The 27,628-nt window shown below is 39.1% G+C and overlaps 1 protein-coding gene across 3 annotated transcripts in view; it reads right to left on the bottom strand.

The window, feature by feature from the left end:
- Positions 1-27,628, bottom strand: part of Smr (nuclear receptor corepressor smrter) — a 182,436-nt gene that overhangs the window by 112,780 nt on the left and 42,028 nt on the right. Inside the window, exon 2 of one of the 3 annotated variants that reach the window (XM_087345662.1) lies at positions 17,967-18,012. The exons of 1 other annotated variant lie outside the window; for it this stretch is intronic. In XM_087345662.1, coding sequence (XP_087201788.1) covers positions 17,967-17,986 — 20 coding nt within the window. In that variant the 5' untranslated portion in view covers positions 17,987-18,012. Of the gene's footprint in view, positions 1-17,966; positions 18,013-27,628 lie in introns of those variants that run through there. One more of the 3 variants, XM_022057929.2, reaches the window with a different exon arrangement.

Consider the following 27,628-nt stretch of genomic DNA (forward strand, 5'->3'; position numbering starts at 1 on the left):
AGTCTCTTAAGAAACTCCAATCGAAAGACCCGAGAAGGGGAGAAGACAACTCGAAGACTGGAATAGGTTGTGGGGCTTCGGTATTAGGGATTTTGAACCTTCTGGTTCTGTTACCACAGTGTCAGCATTTCGGAGTTCAGTATTGCAAGATATTTTTCCACCCATCAAACAAACTTGCGCAAACGGTTACCAGGCATGACCTTTCACACGTTACACGCACTTTGATTTATTGAATGCAGCACCAATTCAGAGATCATCCCGAATCTAACCCACAAACATACAAAACAAAAGCGACCGACCATTTTAAACTGAACTGATACTGAAAAATGACACTAAGATTTTTTCGTGTGTTGGCTAAAGCTTACGAGGTTGGGCATAATTCTCTGGTCTTACGTCTACTTCTAAATATCCTGACAATAGTTCCACCATTTTACAGTCTCGTCTTTCATTTTAAACTATACTAATATTTCTCATCTTTTATGATTCTTTCCTCCTCAAATTTAATCACTGATCTTATCCAATTCACTTTATACCCAAACATGCATAGCCCAACTTTTTTAAGTTTGTCGTCATCTTTCTGATCCCAACTTCGGGCTCAATATTTGCGAATCTTTTGTCTACAAGCTCATTCTTTTTCAACTTACTGTTTCCTCGCATCCAGCCTTCTTTATAACATCCTTCAATCCCCATACGCCCATTTTCCGCCATTCATTACCTCTTCTAGCTTCCTGGGTACATATTTGTGTGCATAATTTATTTTCCCAGCTATCCTTCAATTCACAGTAAAATACCAGTTACCTTTCCTCTTTCATATTTACTTCCACATTGTCTCAATATCCACGTACCACCGACACCAACGATAATTCCACGTCATCCTAGGACCTATGAAGTGCGTGGCCTACATTCCACTTCGTACTAAATTTCGTCCGAAACTAATTTCCCCAAAACTAAAAGCTCCTGATACTTTTGTGTACATGGTGTCATATACGAGACTACGCGGTTCGCGAACAAAGGTGTGGGGACTTCACACATTTCATCTCATCAATGGTGCTGAAAACAGGAATGCGGGGGGAGAAAGATGGGTATGCGAAGGGGGAGAGCATGAACTATGGAGCAGATAAAGCCTTCTTCGAGATCGGCTGAAACTCTGGACTAGGGGAGGGCAGACAAGCGAGCTGCCGGATGTACTATTATGAGGTTATACTCTCCCTCTGCCACTGCTACGTCTGGCAACACTGCTTCCCCCCACCCATACCAAAAGATACCGCACGTCGAGTAGAAATCCGACAACATCGTCCTTCGAGAGATCCTGTCCAAAGTTAAAGAGGCACAAAGCATGCCAGGCCACTGAGACTAAAACGGGAACTTGAAATAAGGGATATAGGGAGATACATGAACGAACAAAATCAAATATAGTTGACTGCTGTGTACTGCCCTGATGATGGAGGCAGCAAGAACCTCTACCTGGATACACCGCGCTATAACCCAGAAGGCAGCCATCTTCATTCTCACCACCGTGAAAACATCAAATCCTACTTAATATCTCGGATCCTAACGAACAACTGTCCACTCTGGGTATGAAAGACATTTTACAGCATTCCTGTCTTTGCCTTCAGCGACGGTGGTGCAATTTCAAAAAAAGACTACCACTTCACTCCACACAGAGTAGTAAAACTTCAACGCGAGGTAGCTCATCTATTCAATACTTCGAATCCGTGACGAAATTATCCAGGTACTTCTCAAGAACTCCATTCTCAATACTCGGTTACCAACCAAACGAAGATCTTTGGAGATGTCCCAAAGACCAGAGGCCTCAGACGTGGAAGACTTGAAAAGATTACATGAAACAAAACGTCCTAGTTCTATTTTAGGATCGAGGCCGAAAGAAATCACGAACAAAACCTATCAGTCTGTCTCCTGAACGCTTGCGTGTGAAACCAATACACTCGACTGGTTTGAATATACGATAGACCGTGATCGCTTCGGCCCCCAGTCTACCACCGAACGTCTTCGTCGCCGTCACCAACAACGAACAGAACACAAACAGAAGAGGGGACACAGGGCGCGCTTCCGGCAACAAATGGTCAGCGTCCAAGGCCCCAACGCGAGTTTCTACCGATCGTCCGTCCGTGTGTGAAAGAGCGGGAGGAAATTCATTGTCATTCGTTGATAATAATAGTCCCCATGTTCGGAAACAAGAGGGGCATTAACATTTTTTACCTTAAAACAAATTCTGGCATAAAACGTCGAGTAAAACAAAAACACTCAGCGCTGTTCGCGCCCTAAACTTCAATCTCCATAAAAGTACTGTGGAAATAATATGACAGCGCCACTAAAACGAAAACATGGGCCACACACCACATCCAAACGTCTGTTCAACACCCTCGGAACATCAAACGCGGAAATATGTCGCTCACATACAGAATGTCCCTCCCGTTCCCATGATTTGCAGCACAACTCGACCGACGTTTCAGACTCATCGTTTGATAACGGAGGCAGTAAGTACCTCTGAAACGCCAGCCAATATTTACGAGTGCCAACATCCCAGAAGACTTCACTGAGCGTTACCAATGAATATAACGTATTTATTAATTTATTTATAGTTCAATTAACATCGAATGAGAGGATAGTAAATAATGAACTGGAAAGGATGTGAAAGCAGTTGTGGCTTTCTTTTAAGGAACAACCCAGCCACGAAAAACTAGTAAGGATAGCCAGCCTCCGGGTCGAGATATGAACCCGGGACCTGCAGAATACGAAGCAGAAGTGCCAACTCCCGTTATACTGACGGGTTTCCTTCGGTACAAACCAGAGAAACAGCCGATGCTATTTGCACATTTACCCAAGCTTTCGCAATTCGTCAGTTTTATATTTCTTGGCATAAATGAATATTTTGCCTACAATAAAATAATTACCGTACTAAAATAGTGTACGTAAATAATACTGGGGAAGAATAGAAGAATTAGGCTTACAGACATTAAAAAAAAGTTTGTAAAGCTAGAAGGAGCTCAAAGGGAAACTAATATATCACAGCTGTAGACCCCAAGATAACAGACATTTGTAAAGCGATCACAACTGAAATATTTCTATTTGTGCTGCATATATGGCACAAAATATTAATTAAATGTATCTGGGAATTATTCTGGAAATGGTCACAAAAACAATCAAAAGTAGCGATTTCAAAGATACTGCCACGTTAATTAATTTTTAAATTCGTACCGACTTTTGTATAAATGACAAGCCTGATATTTCGTACATTTTACAGAACGCACCCATCACACAATTACTTTAAGCTGCTTACGCGTTGCAGCACCCTACACAAAACGAGGCTTGCATTGCAATCAAAAAGATCTCAGCCTAACCGTTACCAAAGACCAATGCGAACTCTGGATGGAATTTTGTTCACACGTCCTCCATCCTCACTTATTTAGATACATTTTAATATTTTCCTCCCACCGACGACTATATCTTTCATTGGTGGTCTCCTCCAAGTTTTGCTACAAATATTTTGTATGCATTTCTCATCTCTCAAATCGCTCAGCTCATCCTCCTTGATTTCATCATCCTAACTGCGAAAATCTCGAATTATAAGCTTCTCATTGCACAATTTTCCTTCGCCTTCCAGTCCCTCAATCCATCTTAGGTCAAAATATTCTCCTCTCCTAAGTATCCTGTTCTCAAATGCCGACAACCGTCTGAGAGGCCAAGTTCCACATCGATACAAGACAAAGGCAAAATTATCCTTCAAAAGCTGAAGTTTCTAACTAGTTCACATTGTGTGTGCATAAAACACGGCACTTCAATTTTATATTCAAATGTTACCCGCATCCGATGACTTTGAAGCATCGTTTGTAGGGGGGGGGGGGGCGATGCGGGTTTGATAAGAACCGCGCGTTCACTTTCAATGAACCAACGTGGCTTCAGGGTCTTTAATCGGAAAGAAAAAACTCTTCTCAAAATAAAAATTAAAAACAATTCCTTGCCAAAATCACTGTTATGAGTCAGGTGCCAAATTTCTTTTTTTAAAAAAACCCTCAGTTGGTAAGAAAGGCTGAGCAGTACACAATACTAACCCAGAGTGTTGTGCTATTTGTGGACTCTCTCGTCGCTATTTCAAGACTACGTTGGCTCTCGTCACCAACTCCAAAACAACGTTGAAAACATGCGATCACCGACTTGTTCCTATCTAGTTCGTATTCAAATACCGCCAGATATTTGGGACAGACCTGCAAAATAGTACCAAAATAGCACCTAAACTGCACCTACAGTAAGTACCTTGAATACGTTCATATTAAAGTGGCATTTCTTACGGCCTGCTCAATGTTTTCTTCTGTTCTACAAGACCTTCGGAAACTATGTACAGGGACAATCAATCGGCTTTGCCAGTTCAAAACATCTAATACATTTACGAAACTGCATTCGTTCCCAAGAAATAATGGAAATTCCTATTAAATGAACAAGTTTCCATTTTCAGACGGTGACATCACTTCTTTGCCAACCTGGACTCTTTCAAATCACTTCTCTACGAAAATACTAAATGACAACTGGCATTTCAATGAACCAAACGTAGTCAGTTCGCTTAACACTTGCATAACAGAACAGTGTTCATATTCTAACGCCGGTGAATTCTGGGTTACACGGCGCTACAACCCAGAAGACAGTTATCTTCTGTATAAACGTGGTACCATCTTTTATTTGTCAACTCGAATATTCAACTACTGGGGTTAAGCAGCATCTGAAGCACTACAGTTTACAGGTTATCCCAACTAAATGTCAACGACCTGAACATGATAAGTAGTGGAATATGTGTCATTCTGATAACGGCAGTCGGCATTTCAGTTGCCTTGAACACTTATGTTCCTCTATTACATAAGTGAAACAAACATCAAACAATACATCGACTGATATAGTGGTAGGTACAGTAAAGTCAATCTTTAGTTCAAATCTCGACAAATATTACTGTACTACAGTAAATTACCCGTCAAATTGACGGGAAAACTTGAAAATATCGTAAATAGTCATAAATGTCCCATACGGCCCAAAAGCACTTTACAGCATTACCGTGGCAATGGTATGGAACACAAACCTCATAAATATTATCCAATTAGGTCTAAAATCCCTTTACAGCAAATAATCACCAACCAACTCACAGACGGAAAGCCTGAGGCCGAAAAGACCGTTAACATCATTACCATGGCAACGGTTATAACAATTCACACGAAACCCTAAGTTCATCCACGTGTTCACAGAACAACGCTATTTTAAGCCGGTTGAACCCAGTTCTCATCCTCACACATATTCCTAATGGTTCTCAGCGAAATTTATATTTCCAAACCAAAATTTCCTCCACTTTTCCACCTCACTTCATCGTTTAGATAATCCAGCAATTTCGTAAAGGAGTACAAACTTTGAAGCGCCTCATGTGCGCAATCTTTGTTTCACTCTCTTAACACTTCTCTCCGAGAAACGCGTTCATACAAAAAAATAACACAAATTCCATTACCGCCCCTTCAGATTACATACACCACTTTGCAAGATCTGAGATTCTAACAGCGGTGAATCCAAAGATGGTCGCCTTCTGGGTTATAGCATCCGCCCTGATGACTGAGGCAGAAGGTAGCCATTTCCATACATCACTCAATTCGCATCACCAAATTTACTACACACCTGATCAATCAGTACAACATAAAATTCGCAATTTATAATTTAGGAGACAAAACCTTAATGACACTTTAAAATATTCTCTGCGATGGAAATGGAGATTTCAATCTTATGGATTTTGATGACGTGTAGACTAAAACGTATTCACTAATGTTTCGGAAGAACATGTTGCTTTTACTTCGCTTGTACCCTGAAGATGGACACGGCGTCATGAACGAGAAAGCCACGATCCACAAAACCTTTATGATCAGTCAGTCACGTAAACAATGAACTTACTTACAATTCACCGATCAGCATGCATACAACACTGCAGAGATTTAATGTGCAATCAATAAAATGCTGTGACTAGAAACAAGAAAAGTAATGAGTAGAATTCTCTGTTCTTACGCAATGATTCAATTTAGTAATGAAACAGATTAATGTTATCTTACGAGTGAACACTTCAATTTCAAACGAACTACAGCAGAATGTTCTCATAATATAAACTCTTTAAAGCCGAAGCTCGTCTAAATATTTAAAAATTCAGCCCGTACCTATAAGAAAACACTTCTCCATTACAATTTTTAATACGCTAATGCTACAGGCTACTTCTTGTACTCATAAGCAGTGCCTAAATTCATCGCTGAATTGGTAAAGAGCACAGGAAAACACTGTCGATGTTTGCATATTGATTAGATTAGAAAAATGCGTTTACAAATTACCCCTTCAATTTCCTTTGACTTACAAACACAGAAAAATTAGTAATCGTTTACATAAAGATTAGATTAGAAAAAAATAATTAAATTACCTGTTCGATTTCCTTGAATATGCACACACATATGGAAAAAAAAATAGCGCATCAAACTTGTAAAAGAGACATAAAAGATATATTATAAAAATGCGTACTTCGTTTCCCGTGTCATCATTCACAATAAACCTTTATAAAAGGAGGGGGTGCCGCACTTAAACTTCAAATTTCAGCACGAGTGAAATGAGTTTTCTGTACGCTGAGGGGTCATTGACACAGCAGTTGTTCAGAAGTGAATTAGACTGGAACCTCTCTACGTCTACACCAAGCAAGCACCAGAGGTCCATATCATACAAGTTAAGGGATTTTTACCAGTACCACTTTCCTGTAAGAAGGAAGCGAAGTAACACAGTAGCAAGAAAAGAAAGTCCTCTCACAATTTCTGAACTCAAGCAAAGCAAGCCAAGAACAAAACGCTGTGACCAATGTAAGAGAGTTTCACATCCCACAGAACAACAATGAAACCTATAACAAACACGACAAATTACGCCCACTTAGGACTCGCTTTTCATCTTTTTTAATGACGCACAGAGTCACATCCTTCTTACGAAAACAAATTTAAAACATGTATAGAAATAACACACACAATCGACTAGTCACGGGATAAAATTTCTGTGATTTTATGTGGTTCCTAGATTTGTCAAATTTAATCCTAATCCACTAACTGCATTCCTTTACACAGACTTTACAAACCTGAGCACGTCGTACCTATTCTGTGGCAAGGACAGCACTTGGCGACTGTGATGGACCCCTAGTTATTAAATACGTATAACAAAAGCTGTTATTTTCCTCTGCAACATCGCTTACAGCGGCCAAGTTTCTGCTACTGGTGAACAGTCGATAACCCCAATGAGGAAATAGGATGATTACACAGGACTGAACAAGAAACACAATTCTACTCGATATGTTATCAGGATTCCTCAACGCAAACTAGTATCGACAATGCATAACAGAAATCACAATCAAAAATATTCTAGACCGCTGCTCAACAAAAAAAATCACCAAAGTTCACATTCGAGCGATGACTCATTCAGTACGTTTGTGTTAATACTCCTGGTTTGTTTGTTAATTTGTTTGCGTCTGTGTTGTGACAACCAGCAGACTCGTGGATACTTACATTTCGGGGAAACAGCGTCACAGCCTAGAAAAAACAAAGCCATCCTCATCGCCGTGAGAACCTCAAATCTCACAATTTATTTTTAGTCTATTTCGAGGTGTCTTCAACAGTTTTTTTTTCGTTGAATGATAGTATTGTCAGTAAACAATTTAATTACTATGCGGAAGAAAATCTTCATCGACCTAATTCAAGGTAGAATTTCAGAATCAGTAAGTCCACAGTCAGCTATCAGGTCTCGGGACACAGATTTCAACCCGGTACCACCAGAATGCGAATTAGGAGTTTCAATTCCTGATTTGATTATTCGTTTATTTAACTCTGTGTCAGCCGCATACTGTGTGGTTTAGTAAGACGGGAAGGAAATATTCTTGAAGTAAGCACGTCAAACGCGAGAACCTTTGAATGATTTATACAGCCGAATCAGTCCTCGATTTCGATGTGACGCCCAAAATATCCCAATCTGAAAATTGTCAAAGTTTCAAATCCATGTCAAATGTTACCTGAACATCGCTGTTTTATATTTTAATTAAATAAAGCGGAAATGGTTTCAAATTAAATTGACATTTGTGTGTGCTTATGATAAAATTTAGGAACGAAAAATACATCTTAAGCTTAAGTCTGGTACTGGTAAAACACGTTATGGATGACATTAACCTCAGTCTTAAATGAACAGGGTTTGAGAATGTTCACGGAACTCGAGACCAGTGGCGGGCTCACCGGTTCTCAGGAAGAAGTTTGTTCCATGGAAATAAAGTTATCCAATAAACCAGTGGTATTCAACCTGGGGTACGCGAAGACATCTTAGGGGGTACGTGAAATTTAAAAAAATATATATTATTTTATGATTAATCAGTAATATAATTAATTTAATTTATTTTATATGTAGATAATATACTATAATATAATATACTTGAATTATACACCAACATCTTTGGGGGTACAAAGTTGAAGAGAAATTATATCTGGGGGCCCACGAACAAAAAAGGTTGAATACCACTGCAATAAACTGACGCGTTTAGAATGTCCTTCAAGACACCCAGATCTTTAAAAATAAAGCAAAAAAAAAAGGCGTTAAAGCTCAAACACAACGAAATCGACGAAGTTCCTCATGCCTACTGCAATCAATTTGTTTCATAGGAACTACACAACATCTTCTATTCTGAAATCGAGCAAGACCATCGCCAAATAACGCTTGAATCGTACAATTTCCACAGACCCGGAGACCCAATGGGAGGTAAAGCAAACAACGCTGAATCATCAGCGGAATTCTACCAGCAAACTGAAGGTTGAGAGATGAGTCAGGTATTTTGGAAGTTTGTGTTGCTAATACTAACAGCAAAATGTTGCCTGGAATAGCAGCGGACAGCGAAAAAGTTTCGGAGGGCTCCAATCGGGGAAAGAGTTCCACCTCCTCTATTATGACGAGGGTCAGAGCCCCTCTGAAAGTGGCTATGAAAAGAACTTCTGTGACGTTTACTTTCTTTCGAACAGGACTACGTCCATGTGCAGAGGAAGGCCGTCAAGGCATCAATCAATAACTGCATGTCCAGAAGACGCAAAAAGTCTTCTAGGTTAAAGACATAATTTTCCAGCTTTGTGCCGAATTTTACAACCCTGGCTACCTGAGTTGTAGCTGTAAAACGGAATACTAAATGCAGATTTTGAGTGACTGCAATTTTACTTTACATTATACGTAAAAGAATACAAAATAAAGTTACATCACAACACAAAATGCCATCAAAAATCGCGGATTAATGTTTAGACCTGCTTCGTATTCGGGAGATCTCTAGTTAAAACCTCGACCCGGAAACTGGCTATCTCGATGGAGGTTTCCGTGGTTTTCCTCAATCTGTCCAGGCAAAACTCTGAGCTATTACCTTGAATTATGCCTTACCCGTTATTTTACGTCATTTTTCATCCCCACATCATCTGACCCTACAGTGTGAGTTACTGACAGTGTCATTAAATAAACCACAAATAAATAATGATACTAGTGTTGCAGGACTTCACATTGTTACAAGTTGATGTCACATGATCATAATAAGTGGGAACGAGGAGTGACCTCTAGTGGCATGACGTCCATGCGAAGTCCTCCTCTTTTAATGCAAAAACTGTTTCAAGCAAAACACACAAACACGAACACTTACGTACACGCTCTCTCTCTCTCACACACACACACACAAACATGGTGACATGGTGACCTTGCAAAACAAATATCGTGTTTACAAAATAAGAAATGTGAGACAAAAATGTCATTGCACCATAATATATTCTGTCGCCATGTTCATGCACACATATCGTGTTTCTCGCCCGCAACATAGAACGAAACGAGTCTATGAGTGGCTTAGTTTTCGCTAGCTATTCACAGAAACTGAACGTTGGACATATTTTAAAAAGCAGTTCCAGTCTACTGGGATCAGAGACAAACTGCAACTCGCTTTCCGACAATCGGTAAGATCCATACGGGGTCGGGTCGTATGCGGTAGTTGATGGATTGGATCAGACTTTTTAAAAGAATAGTCTGATATTCTGAAGACTATCAAAAACATCTGCGGTCTTATCTTCATCATAACAAACACATTTTCAGGAAGTCCACGGAGCTCGTCGTAGACAATGACCGTTTCCTAGGTGAGAGAGGTCTTCATTCTTACAGCTGTTGGCAGTAATTCGTATAAAATGATTAACCACACTTTGGATTTCCGTCGCTGGGCAAGCGGTTGGGGGAACTCAAACCTACAGAATACAACAAAAACAATCCCAGACGCCAAAAATAATAATACAAATAAAACGAAGTAAAATGACAAACAGCAAGGCTAGAAAGCATCCAGAGAACATCTGAAGTTGAATCACACATGCAACCAACCTTAAAAAAATCATACAGTATCCACAAATTTAGACAATATCAGCGTTGCCACCTCTACACTCCATACTCGCGAAGAAAACCAATGTATTAAAAATATGCTTCATTCTGCATTTATAATTACAAGCTCAAAAAACATTTTTAAGGTTTAGTTAAAAAAGCGTACAATGTTATTTGACGTTAAAGATTTATATCTTAAAGATATCACATTTTTTAAATGATGATTTTGAACAATCGTCATTTTAAGTTGGAGAGAGTGATTAACCTTCATCTTCTCCTTCACAAACTAATCGGATTTCAGGCATATAAAGCCTGATCCACAAACTCTTACCCAAAAATTATTTTCCCTCTCTTTCTAATCACTACTTCAACACCCAGCATCCATTTGTCTACATGAAACGCATATATGTTGCTTCATATTCTTCTTCATAATCACGTATCTTCTCCACCAACTTGCAATATTTCATCAACATCAATACTCCATTTTTGGTACTTTTAAAATCCCAGCAGTGGTCTTACCACTTCCAAACACTGATGTCTATTTTATTCAAAACCCATGTCCTGAGTCATTTTCCATTAGGAGAGTCACGACTTCGAGTACTTACAAAAGTAGACGTAGTTAAAAGCCTAAATCCGATGACACAAAACGGTACGGCCTAAGAGACCTCGTGAAATCGGCCTAATATCGTTCGTCTAGCCAAGCACCAATCACATGCAACATACTTATACACGTCACTTCGTTGTATAATTAAACACTTACTGTTTATTTCCGCAACATACAATTATCACTTGCCAACAGGATACTTTCTTCCTAAAGGTCATTCACTGACCTTCAGCATGAATTACAGCCTTATCAACTCTTAATTGTCTGTGCTGTTTCACTATGCGTTATTCAGCACTGCTACGAGTCAACGTACAGAAGTTTAATACAGAATTTATAATTAAGATTCATTTAAACTTGAGATTCATTCAACATTCAACCTTACATGTCAACTCGCGGGTCTCAAGGTTAGAAGGACAATTTATTAAAACGGAGTAACATTACTTTTTTATGAGTTAAATCGGCAAACTACTGAAAACAGGTTCATACATTAATTAGTAGTTGCGTAATAAAACAATAGTTACTACCATATCTGACAGTACTTTTGCTTGAAAAAGTCACTTTTAATAATTGTATCCGCGATTTGCACGAAGATCACCCAGTGTCCGAGTTCTTGATGTTACATTCTTTATCACGCTAAACAATTCCTCACGGCGACACATCCTGCCAAATACTGACATTAACAACGTCACACATATTTCAACAACAAAAAATGTACACGTGCCGCATGCTACCCACGGATTGAAATCCCGCTTTAAAATATTCGCATCAAATACCTACTACACCAAAATATATAAATGTAAAATTAAATCAATTATTGGACCAGGTGGAAAACATCAATCAAGCCGATCTCAAACACAAAATCTATTCCAATATTAGCAACTCGTTGGGGCGATGAGAAATGGCAAATTACTTCGTTAATTAACAGAATGTTGACGTAAGACTGCATCTGAAGCAAAATGTCCAAACTACCCGACGTCGATGCGGACAAGGAAGTTCGATTACATAACATAATCCACTCACAGAAGTAATTATTTGTCATCTGTGAACATATTTCTCATTCTGTCTTTAATTTTAATTTTATAAGACGTATTTTGCGAAACATGCAGTGTCACGGTCCCTCAAGACTGGTCGAGTTGCCGTTTCATTACAAACTGTTGAAGTCGTCTCAACGAAAGATAAAATTCACGCACGCCACACGTGGAGATCAGAACCTGCCTATCCTATTCCGTGTAAGAATTCTAATTCAGGCATATCACTAACGCGCAACATGAGAACACTCCAAACGTTTGCCTTGTACGGAGAACGAAACATTTTACTGGCTGCACACGTCTATATGACGCCAACTGAAAACTGTACTTCTTTCAATAAACGCTATAAAGCCGTACGGTAACTTCGCAAATAAAAACCATTCTGGTACACTGTTGCACATAATCAGTATCTCCAAAACAATAACAAACTTACGCACACAAATTTTCCAGCAAATATTCTCTCGTCCTTTTAGCGTACAATGAAATACAGCATAACTAAATATAAGTTTCAGTGCCCTTGCAAGGTGTCGGTAATGTATGTAGCCAGATCTGGTTACCCAATTTGATTTAGCACTCAAAAAGATCCAATAAGCCTACTCGTTACATACAAATGGACAGGTAAGCCGAGGTAACGAACTTAGTACGATACAGTCATCATTCACGTGTACGCATAAAAATTTTATTTTAAATATTAATTTGAAAATTCGTACCCTTCTCACTCACCCAATGGCTACTTACTTACAGACGACGATGATGATGATGATAATTATTATGATAATGATGAGAGTCTTCGAGAAGGTAAGGCACACCAGACGAAGACGGTAACAAATAATAAATACGGAGGCGCATAGCAACGGCATGATCAAGCTTTTATATCCCTTCAGCCCTGAAGATTGAGACGGTGTATTTCTCCGAAACGCTGGTATGTACCTACTAATCCACATGACGTCACAACCCAGAAAAAAACACCCGACATCTGCATCGCTGTGAGAACCTCAATTTCGCATGTTTACAGATGCATGTCACGTGACTACTGTTATCACCCACCTGCCCTCTGCACACACGACAATCTGGTCTCTATTCACACAGAACAGACTCGTAATAACAAAATAATGCAAACACAACGATGACCGTCCCATGCCATTCTAAATTTTAGCGATTCCGCAAAGTTTCCGCTGCGTAGAAACCTGGGCCAAGCCCACTCTCAAAACATTACCAATCAAGTGATGAGTTTGCTGACGTAGCATTTGTCGATCAGTAACTAGAAATAAAGAAACAAATTGTAACACCACCTATACCTAGGTAATTTCAAAGTAAAACTAAGCAGAGTGCAGACACAAATTTAGTGGTGTAATAGCACGAATTCTGAGTGAGGCATTAATACATCTTTGGGAGTAATTAATAGGCAATACCACCGCTTCCTACATCTGAGCTCACCACGGTAATGGTTTCCTCCGCTAACATCCGAATTTCATCTGCGCAGGTCGCAGGTCACCATAATGTGAAAGGACTGTCGCATGAACCTCAGCGCAAGATGTTTTTCCCTAATCCTCCTGGGTGCGAAATCCTCGGAGTACATGCGTACGGGAGAAATTTTACAGGAAAAAAGTGAGAAAACTCAACTGACGCATTAAATGCAGAATAAGACTCCCGAGAAGAAGAAACACGTTTTTATGGAAGTGAAGTTATGCACGTCTAAATCCTGATAACTATTTGAAAGGACAACACACGACCGGCCGGGTGACGCATTCATATTCACCTTCAGTGGAAAGTGGACGGACGGACAGACAGAGAAAGTTTTTGCAGCTTTAAGTTGCGACCGAACCTAAGAACCGGTGCAATTCGTTGAAACGACAAGCTGGCTTGCTAAAAACGATGAATACTCGTTACAGTACAGTCCCGACTCTCCGACCTAACCGCGAAAGATTTGTCGGATAGGGGTCTATTTATATAGGAACGTAAAGATAACGACACGAGCCCTTGCCGATTTTTCAGAAAATATTATTCAACCTTTGTCAATGGAACTGTTTATATTGACTCCGAGCTCGTCCGTTCCACGAACGAGTCTCGCCCAACTTACGTCTCCAACGATATTTTTCCTAAACAGTTCCATTGATAAACGTTGAATAATATTTTCTGAAAAATCGGCAAGGGCTCGTGTCGTTATCTTTAGGTTCCTATATAAATAGAACCTTATGCGGTGTATTAATGAAAAAGACGACGGTAAATATCAACTCGATTTATAACACAATTTACTGAATTACTAAATTACGAACGAAATATAATATGACATTATATGAAAAAAATTTCACAAATAAGAATAATATTAACTTGATGTATAAATCTGTAAACGAATGAGTTTACTTTAAAGAAATTAGTAATAGGTAATTACTTCTGGTCCTCCTTCCTTTTCTTTGCAAGGCCACGCCAGTGCCTGAACAGAACAGTAGTACGTTTGTAGCGGTAGTCTCGTTTGTAAGCAAATGCGAACTTTACTGAATTCAATGTCTCATCATGAATCACGGTAGGTCGGATAAAACGATACGTCAGATCTTACAAACGTTCTATAATCCAAAAATAAAACTGTCACAGCAAAATTTGTGTCCTGAAACTCACGAACTTGATTAGCCCTATCCACGGCGCATGCGCTGTTGGGCTCGACATATTAAAGTTATCTGTAACTTTCCAGTTTGGACCCTGACATTATTATAATCAGTGACGCGCTTATGATTATACTAAGTACGATGCCCTATGAAACATACCTCCAAAGTTCTGCTACTAACTTTTATACTGCACGTGGAACACGTTCGATTAAAGATAGCTGAAATAGCGACTGTACTCGAGGCAAGAATCGATACGTACTGCGTTCGAATGTGTGATCTGCAACCGTTACAACTAAGATCCCGGTTTGCGGGACATGAAATTAATTCCAATGAAAACGATAACAGTAATGCCAATAAACTAAAAAGTCAAACTCTTCTATAGTAAATCCTGGACTAAATGAAAAACTGCCAAATTCACATCTCCTTCCCGAGTGTGTACAGGAACTCCGGTCTAGACCTTCATACAATAAACGGAAACTGCATTACGTGGAAACGGGAATCTAATATCAAGAATGCAAAATGAAAATTGCGCTAAAAGAGAAATGAGAAACAAGAATTCCACGTAAAACAAACTACTTCGATATTTATTGTTCTTTCCTCGTAATTCTGTTCATTATCAAAGAAGTCACAAGTGGGAAATAATTAAGTCTGACTGCCGACAAACACATGCAGAATGATTTCATCGATAACTGCAAAATATAAAATAGAAAGAAAACACAAACTACATGAAAACAGCAGCGCATACCCTACATATTCTGCAATAGATAACATAGGCTTCAATCAATCAGTCATACTGGCTTAAATCCTTCTTACCAGGAATTAATTTTCTGTTTGGAACTGGTGTCTTAAAATGCATTGGGTAAGCACCTTGCAATACGTGTCTACAAGCCTAGTCTGGAACGGGAAACTGACCAGGTTTTTTAAAAAAAATGGGAGTGAAACTTCTGGGCTTTATAATTTCACGCTTCGACATGACACTGTACAGAATACACTTAAAAGATAAATTTCAGTGTTAGTAATCGACCACAGACTATCGTTAGGCACGAACTTAGGTGGACCTGTATAAGAACATTAGGATATTAAACCGCCTTGATTATCGAGGCAGGAAACATCTCTGATACGTCGGTAAAATTCTACCAGACTAGATGGAGCGAAGACCGCAGAAAACAGCCATCTTCACACTTCCGCCGTGAGAACCCGACATCTCACCTAGTCTAAGATCCATCTGTTAACAGATTTTCTTCGTAAAAACCAAAAGAAACGATGCCCATATTCAGCCAGAAATTCGACGTCTGTTAATGGCCTAAAAGCGATTTCCAACTTTAGATTCATCTCTTGGAAAAACTGTTTGGGGAAAAAAAAGTTGCAAGTATCCATTAAAAAATACTTTGTGTCTTACATTATATCTGCGTTAGGCCCAGATTCCGAGAAAGTTCCAGTTTCTAACAACACCTGATCGGTATGAGAAACACAGGAAGAAGCCGTGTTCTAGCTCGTACGAACTTCCTGCCATCTGGCTAATGTCCGATCGATTCAGAACGCACTGCATTATCGCGATAGCAAACACATTTTAACGGCACCCCAACTGGTCACTTGTTCATTATTATTTTACATAGTAAACGCTGTGTTACCAATCAATACAATCTACTTGTTCCCTGGTAAAACATTCAAAATTAGTCTTCGTTACGTAAGTACAAATGACCTTAGGCGGAATGCAGACTTCGCTTGTGGCCTATGCAACTATTGCCAGGGACAACCATGAAAATCTGCAGATATCTGATATCAAGGCCACACAGCTGGCTCCCTGCGAGCCTACAAACACGCATGCGCAACTCGCAAAACGTACGCCCCTTACCTCAGCTTCTCGCAGCAAAAACATGCGTCTTAATAACAACAAAATATTATCGTTACAAAAACGAGCACTAAATGTTCCCTTTTCCCCATGCATGCTACATAACCGATCCATCTCATCCTCTTGCATTTCATCACAATAATCCATAAAGCGTTCAAATTATGAAACTTCTTGTTGAGCAATCTGTTTCACGACCATGTTCTTGTTATGTCTGACATCTTTCGAGGCATAAAATATTCCTTCAGCGGGGCTAGTTTTTAATGTGACTGTGTTAGCCTACGTCTTGAGGCACACAGCACGCAGGAAGACAAAAGTATTCTAAACCGAGTGGTACGTTCTTCAATTCTTCGTGAATATAATTCTGATGTTACTTAAGAAACACAATGAGTTTCAGTCTAATCACCTAGAGACGTAAAAATATTTTCTATAAAAAGAGAGTTCTTCTAACAGCCTTAAACACGTGGCTCCAGCAATACTGACATCGCTTTATAAGAATCTTCCAGCAGCCCTGGGTTTGACTTCATATTTAGAAAATCTATCTGATTCTGTTGAGTTACAACACATTTCAAACTGTTATAGACGGAGTACTTACGTCGTGAAAATCAATGCAGATTAAAATAACACAAGGAAAGGTCAAAACAACCCGCAACGCCAAAATTTAATTTCCCATAAAACGTAATACGGACAACAAACGAGCTTAATAAACATCTGTCGACACCTAACTGCCGGGTCACTCGCTGAAAACGTAATACTAAATTTAATACTTAACATTAAAATTAAAAACAGTTTAAAGTTGCAAATTTACCTGCCCAATGGGCTAACTAAACAGCAGAAGCTCGATCAATAATTTGGGGGTAACACGCCGTGGTTCTTCGCGTTTGCGCCGACCCAACACTGGTAACACTAGACCGACTTATTTTGGGACCAGAGTTATGGATGCAAAGACGAAAACCACTCAAAACACGGTTACTCAATACGACGAATCTGGTGATTAGTCGTACAAACAAACGTCCATTTACAAAAATAATAATCTAAAGAAAGAATAGGTACATTCATCAGAGTTATCTACGAAATAAAAGCATAAACATGATACGAGCCAATAGCATTAATATATGGTTTGTGTTATGCATGACTAACGTCTTATCAGCAATAAGGGCAGGTGGCATGATGCTTTATCCTGCAAGTGCTACCGCCATTAGGCAGCTTTTAGAATTACCTCACATATGGGCGAAGTGAAGGTCTAAATAACGTCACTGTTTTTATAATTGTTGTGAAATATGACATTTTTTCTCCCTAAATTGAAAGGGATGGTAAAGGAATACGGACAAAAGAGGTACTGAAAGTTCAATGGGCCTTTTCCAATGGAAATTATTATTTAAAATCTAATGAGTCTTACTTATATGATTAAATTATGACTTAATAAACTACATTTGAAGTGAAATGGGGGAAAATACCTTTCAGAAACGTCGTACATACGCAGCCTCGTACCGATAGACCTACCTGAAATAAAAACAAAAGACAGCTTAAAATGCGAACACACAATCAAACGGCAACTTATTTTAAAAATGACTTTTCCGAGTTAGCATCCTGATCATACATTTGAAAACACGAACACAGTAAATAGATAAAGATATATAATTCATGTCTGTGCGTGTCGGGGGGGGGGGGGGGGGCGTTAAGGGAGGCATGAGAAAAAGAGAGAAATCGCAGCCCAAATGATCTCATCAGGAACTTAAGAACCAAAATAATGACAGTGATATTAAGGAATGCTTAGAAAATCAGACAGTTCCTATTTAGAAAGTAAGAGTCACATGAAAATTATATTCTCGCTAAGTATGTAAGGCTATTTAAATTAAAATACCACTGCGAGTGACAGCTTGTCTTTCTTGTCCACTTCGGATGGCAAAATAGTCTAGGTTTTCCTTAGTCACAAATATCTACACAATAATAGGAAGTGACCAGTTCATGAGTCGATTATTATTAAAAATATGCGTTATCACACATTAATTTCGAATTAAAAAATCCAAAAACATGTCAAAATATCACAAAGAAAGAAATAACTGTCACAGTTCAGTAAATAGTGTATTATGCTTTAGGGCGAAATTCTACCTCGAACGACGAACTACATTAGACTAGTCATATTTCGGACTCTCCAATACAGTAGGCTTCAGCTTCGTATTTTACGCGCTAATGATGAGGTTAGAGACAATTTCGGCAAGAAATTCTTCATAAAACATATCCTGTATCATTCAGCATCATTACTCCTGTCCAAAACGGATTTACTGTTTCCAGAACTCTGAAACCGACGATGGCGCCATTACCAACAATGCAATCAATAGACACTCCCCTCCCAGGAGCCGCCAGCAGCCCTGCCATCATCTAGATGCCATCTTTCCCGGAAATTCTAGTTCAGACCAGCTCAGCTCATTCCAGGGACAATGGAACAGTTACGAAATAAACCCTTCCCTTGATTTCTTAATCAGTGCCATCCACAGACCAACGTGGATCCTTAGGTAAATATATCATGCCGCTTAATTACCAACTCGTCTAAATAATATTTAAGAATACAGTCGGTACCGCAAAGAAAACACCACACTTCATCATTACAAAGACCCAACATGATAACGCTGTTTAAGGAAATAACAGCTGTTTACAGTGAGAATACGAAGCCCACAAATACAAAACGCAGATTTATTGATTCTTAAAACAAGTGGTGGTGCACATAGTTACCACTCGGTTTTAGATGATTAATGACAGCTAAAGAAACAAACCTTTAACATATTCTGTTATAATGTGTGATTTACCCCAACCCATTTAGCAATTATTCATAGTATAAAACAATAAGGCAGTGATAATGGATGAAATATAAATTACATTACTCCTAAAGCATCTTAATACCTTCCACTACATCTTTCAGTCTGTCGTCCAGAACGTGGCAGAGCGATTTATAACACAATTATGCTAAGAATTTACTAAATGTTTGCTGTACACAGTAATTACACGTCAGTATTTATTTCCTTGATTACTCTGCTGCATAAATTTCCACTTCTATTACTGAAAAAAAATAATATAATTTAATCGGAGATGTACTAGTATAAAAATATACCGCTTTCGAACTTCGCTAAGTGATAAAGAGATCGGTAATACATTTCCTTCGTCACGGAGCACACTAGTACTGGAATATATTTCTGTGTAATGACAGTACGAAGTTATTAATACAACTGCCTTACAACAATTACAAGACGGAATGGGCCTACAGAACATGAATGGAAATAAATTAATTGTGGAAATAAATATTTCTGTGTAGTAAGTAATATATGCAGACAAGCCTACTGTGCCTGCCTAAAAAAATTCTGACGATGGTTCGTTATAATCTGTGAAATTGCTTCCTTGGACTTTGTCCTCACTCTGAATAATAATAAAATAACACAAAGTTTTGGAAGTTGCATTCTACTTCCAACTTAATATAAAAAAAATGGGAAGAGGGTTTCTGTCCCTTTGCCCCCTTCTTACCTGTACACGTAAGCAGAATCCATGATTTACACGGAGTACAGAGACCAAGGAAGCAATTTCAGAAATCAACAAAATGATTATTAATTTCAGAATTCTAAACAAATTTCCGGACTCAGTGAGAATTGCTACTGGGTTCAAACCGTATGAAACAACACTCCCTCTATCTTCAGGCCACCAACGTGTTCCCACGTTTCGACATAACTGGGGCAAATATTTTCTGCACTCTAATTGATAACTCTGAGAAATTAATTTACAAATAATTTTGCATGATATAAAGGGAAATGTATTGTGGATGCTGAAGATGGTCCATTTTCTATCTCCGCATCTAGAGAACATACGACCCTATTGCCTGGGAGTCCGCAGACAGACTTAGCTCGCCAGATGTACAATGTACAGGTCGATAATACGTCACAGCAATATTGACTGAATATTAGGCGTACGTAACTCGGTCGACGTGCTGAGGTAAATCCGGGGAGGCTGCGCGTGTCTCTAAGTGGCTTATTTCATTACAAATGATACGTTTGTCAGAATGCTTATTTCTGCACGAATGTGGGGTAAAAGGTACTCGAGGTGGAATGAAAATACTCAGTACCTTTACGGTAATATAAAATCCCTGTACTTGATTAAGCACCTCATCGTGAAGACGTATGTGGGCGCGGAGGTACAGATCCACATATTCCTTACATTGGCATTTTTATGAAGGTGAGTGGTAAGATTCACCCCAAAGGGAAAAGCCAATGTTACCCACTGGAGGGAACATTGGGTCGGTCTGTTAGCTGTGGCGAAAAGAATCTTCATTGGGATTCGAACCCCCGGCTGTTTAGTTACATTGATGAATGAACTATTTCAACTTTTCTTCTTGACGTATAATTCTGGTGGAGGACCTTAAATTCCGTTATATATTAAAAATTCATACACAGTTTATGACGGCATGTAATAATGATCAGTGTTAATTAATGCCAATGACACGGCTTAAACTGCCTCTGGCAAATCAGAACACAAGATATGGTTTCGTATTTGAATTTACCGAAACATCACAACCAGTCAAACTCAGCCGATAAAACTCTTCCCTTCACTACAGTAAGCACAGAAATCGCAAACAAATTCCAAATTCAATAACATCGACCCATTCTCAAACGAATCCAAAAGAAAGGAAAACCCTCCATCATGCATTGTGCGGCTGATTATCAGATGCTCAAGAAATATCCAACTCGTCCTCACCATGTTCATACAGATCCGTCACTGAACACGAACAAAAAAGTCAACTCTACATAGTGCAACTCTCTCACTTCTGTATAATTTAAGGTTTTCACAGCGGTGAGTAAGAAGATTTCTGATGTCCAAATATTATTCTTAACATTAATTTCCAAATAGCCACTGAATTTTCTTCCCCTGGTGTCAGAGGCCACGGGTCACGTTCTTACTCATACAAGTCTAAAACTATAAACTGATATTTTTATTTATTCGAATCCTAGACTGCAAACAAAAGACATGTGATTCTGAAACGAGCAGTAGAATGCATTTCAATAATTAAATCTATTCCACATGAATATCATTCTGTAGTACAATTCCAAAGTAATCAAACAATGTCACGTTTAAGATGGTTTATTACGTATAATTGCTACAAATCAGCAAGAAAATAGTGAAAAGGTGACTTCCCTATACCGAGCAATTTCCCACTTTTAAATACCCTAAAGCAGTGGTATCAACCTGGGGTACGCGAACACATCCTACGGGGTACGTGAAATTTAAAAAATATATATTATTTTATGATAAACACTGAATAATCAGTAATGTAATTTATTTACTTTATTTTAGATGTAGCTTATATACTATGTATAACACGAATTATACACCAACAACTTTGGGGGTACAAAATTGAAGAGAAATTATATCTGGGGGTACGCGAACCAAAAAGGTTGAATACCACTGCCCTAAAGGATAACCGAACACAGACAAATCTATAAAAACACACAACCTTCATACCTATACACGTGTGTAAGTACAAAAAACTTCATGTTGCCACAAGACAATGATTAAGTACTTTCCAAACACTGGACAGAACAAGCACTTTCAAAACAGTAGGTATGCTGCTCGGTAGGGAACTGAGTGTAAGCATACAGCCTGCTTAAAGCATTCGGTGGTGCAGGTCAAGTTCTGTTCATTCGTTAATAGGTGCGTGGTCTTAAAATTAAGGCTGAAAAAGGTAGGAGGCTTTCGGAGCAACCAAGCATACTGCCATGTTTACTTCACCCTCCAAACTATTCAACCGTTCCTCCAAAACCTAGGGCAGGAAGGTAAAGATCTACAAAGAAAAAGCAGACGACTCCCTGCCCATGGGTAGCCTCTATAGTCTTTCGCTGTGCCTTTCAAGCAGTTCTAAAGGTCTTGGGTAAAATACACCAGGACCGTAAACACGTCCCTAATCCTTCCTCCGAACAGACAAGTGTCTAGTCTCAAGGTCACCCGTAATACGTACGTACAAGCCAGCGGTGGATCCTACGGAACATACCCTGAGGGCATGCGCCCACCCAGTTTCCCAGTAACACACAAACACACGGGACAACAACGAAACAGAAAAAGACGTGTCCGCCTTCTGGTTTGTCGCACCGACAGTCAGCTCCATGAAGCAGAGTCCTTCCTAAGAAGCTAACAGTCGCTCAGTTATTCAAGAAGTTCCCCACATTTTATGGGGCAGCAGGTCCAGATGAACACAGTCCACACCCCCAAACCCTCTTTCCTGAAGAACCATTTTAATATTATCTTTCCACATACGCCCGTCGAGTAGTTTCTCTTCCTTACAGGCTGTCCAACCATCATTTTATTCGCATCCGCGCTATATGCCCGGCCAATCTCACATCGCCCTGATAATGGATGGAGGCAACGAGCACCTATATCAGACAACAGAGCGCAACGTCCCAGAAGGCAGCCATTTCTTTAGTTCTCTTCATTCCCGTCGCAGCCAGACAACGACGCTGCTGCTGCGACCCAAACCAAGAGAGTTTATGGCGATGCAGAAGCCCTTGAACTGGTGGCTATGAATTGATTAAAACAAACCCACCAGTGTTTGCATAACTGGAATGTCAATCATCCTGTTTACCGGCTAATGCACTCAGTATTGAATCAGTTCAATCCACTTCGCACATACACAATGAACCCGAGATCCATTCTCCCCATCTTCACCCAGGTCTCACAAGTTGTCTTTTCCTTCGGGTTTTCCAACCAAGATGTACGATTTCACGCATTTTACAAGTGAGACCAACCCATACGAACTACATGAAGTTCCTCAAAACTTCTCATCATATAATTTGTTTCACTCACGTTTATATTCACCATGTTCTTACCCCATTATAAATATAATTCGTTTTTATTAAGGACAAACTAAGATGAAAACATTAAATACATCGTAACTCCGAATTCAATCTTCTAGTTCCATCATAAATATCTCTGCAAATTTATATTGACCTTCCAGGGATATAGAGGCCCCTATTAGCCAACAATGAATTATGATTTTTGGCATACATTCGTAACATGAATTAAAAATATGTTGAACAATAAACTAGTCGGTAGAATGTCAATCGGTTCAATTAAATGATCGAGCTTGGTCAATTACACGAATGGATTACTTTCGCCGCCTGACATTACTGCCAGGCAAAAACAACCAATCATAAACTCTGCTTCCTTACTACCTCACCAAGTGGTCCCTTCCCGCAACCCCAAAATGGCTGAGAAACACCTGCATGCTATGACTGTAAAACTCAGTGAACGAATAACGTCGACAGCAAGAGATTCTACGACTCTTAGCGTCACGTCTTTTCACCATCCTTCAAAAGCAGTGGTAATCATATACACCACCTGCTTTAATAATCAACAACTCTGCATTTTGCTTACATAACGTATTTATGAGTTTCGCATGATTCTCAGGGAAACACCAATTATCTTGTAAACGGAATTCACCACCTAGTCTTTGTGATGGATAAGTGCTGTTTCCTTTCAGGTACGGACCGAATTCTTAAATAACATTTACATAACGTAAACAAAATGTTGGCACCTTCTGATGCATTTAATTCCACTACACCTCCATCCTGTGCCGAGGTTAAGAATCTCCTTAATAAGTTTGCACAGCATGATGTTTAGTTAAATGCCAGGGGCAATTTTACCTTTATCTTTACGAACACATCAGATATTAGCACTTGAGATGAACCATGTGCGAAATATAACAGTGAGAATAAGTAACTAAATATCACGAGTATGGTAGAAAAAAAATTAGAAACCCACACACGGGAAGAATTATAAATCGAAGGAGAGCTCTCTTTCCAGCGTCGAAATAAACTGGAATTCCAAAGAGGCCTTAGTTTATGAAATATCTGTAGTAAAGACAGGCGACTGGATTTTGCCCAGGACAGGGACCGGTGGAGGGCTTTTGTTAATTCGTTTGTGAACCTTCGGGTTCCCTAAGCCACCTAGTTAGTTAGATAGTAGTAAAGACGTGTACACACGCCGAATAAATGACAAGGTCTTCATGACACACAAAATGGAGACGCGACAAGCTGCCCCAAAATGCAAAACAATTTCCCAGCGGTGTAATTAATATGAAAAGAAAATCCATCTCAATACAGGTGTTTCCTCGCGTCTTTGTAATGCATGTTTAAAGTAGACACATGCCATACTACATAAAAAGTGAAGAAAAGAGCTAGGACACTAGTCTTTTCTATGGTATAATAGTCTATTGCATATTTATATTTATTCATATCGAGGACATGAAGCCAAGAAGTCGCATTAATAAAATGACTGATTTACAGGAAACTAAATTCTTACGCTTATTTAATGTTTATACGCCCAAATGTCTTGTGTCTGTGTGTAAAACAGCATCATCACTTACGCCCTTCTGGCGTGATGTTCTCGATAATATTAAGTCTTTAAACCACAGTCGCCACGTTTCATTTTTCTGAAAAACGTAATAAAAGTGGCGTGATTTTCAAATACAGTGGCTGCACCATAGAAGAATCGACACCAATAAACTGGACACAAATTATCATGGCCACCAACACTGGAGTTACAAAGTAGGACATAAGATGGCTGCCAAAAAATTACACTGAAGACCATAAAATAAATACTGCAAGAAAAAAATCAGATTTGCAGAAGAATTTTTGGACAATAACATTCAAATCTCGAGAGTAACTTAATTAGAGTTATCCTGTAACTGCAACAACACAATTCATTTTATGAATGATTTGTGAAACATTAGTCTACAACTGCTCTACCTTGTTCGTGTCTATCCAACAAAGTTAAAATATCGATCAGAATTAAAAATAAATGTTATGTCTGCGACTAGGTTAAACTTGTCAGAAGAGAAATTCTTTAGCTTTGATCGTGATCCCGTCTTGATTCACTTCAATGACATTTAAACGTTCGAATGAGACAAGGAACTAATGAATTAATAACACACGAACGTCTCAGAATAACTATGCCTGCATCTATACAATTTCCATGACATTACAGGGACCAGCCAACATTATGAACTACGAGAAACACATTTTATTTTTATACAAATTGATACAGTGCTTAAAGTTTTCTTCCACATAGTTTACAACGCATTAATCATTATCACGTAACGCACACCGTCTGAGATACTGATAACGGATAAACAAATGTAGAATTTGCATACGAAATATGTCTCTCAGTGTGACATTTAACATCTTGGGGAATAAACAAAACCAGTTATATAGGTACTTCTTTGTACCCACTCAGTCTGTACCATTCAATCGTAAACATCGTAGTTGGAATGGCTTCAAAACCAATACTCCGTCGTACTGATGAACGGTCTATCACTCTCAAGTTAAAAGTCAACAGAACAATGCTTAATCCCCCCACAAACATTTCACAGCTCGGTCGCTCAGCCTACGAGCAAAACAGCTGGAGATAAGATTATAAGGTCAGTCAGCTGACAGACATTTACAAATAATCGCCTGACGAAGTCATTACTTTCATATGACGGTCAGGTCGGGAAAAGAATTCGGGAACATCATTATCTCGCAAGACTAATCAGTGAACAACCCAGAAGACAGATATCTTCCTAAACAGAGGTGAATAACCTGATCAGCAGTAAAAGAAAACATTTACTTCCAATGTCAACGTATGTTTTGGTTTCTGACTTTACCATGCGACCAAACGAAAAGTAGTTCCGGTATATTCAACTATTCGTAAGATACCGGCCATAATTTTTTTTTCGAAATGTTGGTAACCACCTATAAGACTATACGACCCCACAATCTTCATCGCCATGAAATTTTAAAAATTTAAAAAGACTTTCAGAGACTAATATTCAAATAGGCACCCAGACGTCATTTCAAGATACATTTCCAGCAAATGTTCTAGTGCTGGTTCAAAAGTTCATTTTCTTCAAATTCTTGCGTGTCCAGACCCGAAACAGACGAATCCATGGCGACCCTGCGTGTAACCAGTCGATCTACATGTAACGTTAGAAATTTTATTTTCGAGACAAAATTACAATGGTTACAGATGTAAAAATTTCAAGTCTACAAACTCTTACAGATATACGCTGCCAATGTATAGTGTGACATACAAACATTTAGCTATGTTTCGGCACGTCCTGGTGCTCATCTAAATACCACGCAACGCAGACGTGTTGGGGGAGGGGGGAGTACAACTCCATGCATTTTAACCTCAGTACGAGGAGGATACGAGTGGTTAGCGTCACGCCACGGCCGTCTGACCCCCAGTAAAGAACGCCGGTAAAAATTGGACAGGAGGCTTGTTGGGTACAACAGCCGACATGGACGTTGTGACAAAGACAGAAAACATTCCTGCAGGATTAAAACCACGGTCGTCCAGCCCATAGACTAGTCACCTCACTGACCGAGTTATCCCAACTCGTGATAAACTCTGTTAACTTTTTAATACATTACGACTGTGTCACATTCATTTTGTTGCTATACTCTGATGTTTCTAGAAAACAAGCAGACGAAACTTACTTCATTTCAATGGAAGTAGAGTGGGGAGAGTGAACACATGTTTAAGACTAAGTACCAAAGTTTAGTACTAAATACGCATAACAGTTGAACTCGGCAAAGATTCAGACTTCTTCATCTGACCTTTGATAAGCCAGTTCAATTAAATAACTTCAGTATTAGATAATCCATTGTCGTAATTAACAAAACAACAACATTTTTATTTCGAAAACTACACAAAGTTTGGGACGCCTCGAGTAAAGTGACTAAAGAGTCAATCTAATACTCACCTCCATATATTGTAGAAACTAAAAATGTGTACAGCTATACCTCCACTCCTCCATACATCTTTGCAGTGTGATGCTTAGGCCCAAGAACGTTACTCTTTTCCATGCAGTTCCTACCGCAAGGGAAACGCAGTGCGCCTCCATTACAAAAATCAATTAGTTAATGCCGTTTAAGGAAATAACCCTTGTTAACTCTGAACATCACATGAAACCCATATATATACTCTGAGCAAAACGCAAAATTGGCATATGAAGTTCCCACTGGGCCTGAAAGGAACACCGAAGATCACATGCTCAATTGCAACTAAACACATCAGTCACAATCATCAAACCATGCGGTCAGAA

The sequence above is a fragment of the Zootermopsis nevadensis genome, unplaced genomic scaffold (genome assembly GCF_977971745.1).
Source record: "Zootermopsis nevadensis isolate Lab colony 2312 unplaced genomic scaffold, Znev_1.0 Znev_ptg000009l, whole genome shotgun sequence".
NCBI classification, from domain to species: domain Eukaryota; kingdom Metazoa; phylum Arthropoda; class Insecta; order Blattodea; family Termopsidae; genus Zootermopsis; species Zootermopsis nevadensis.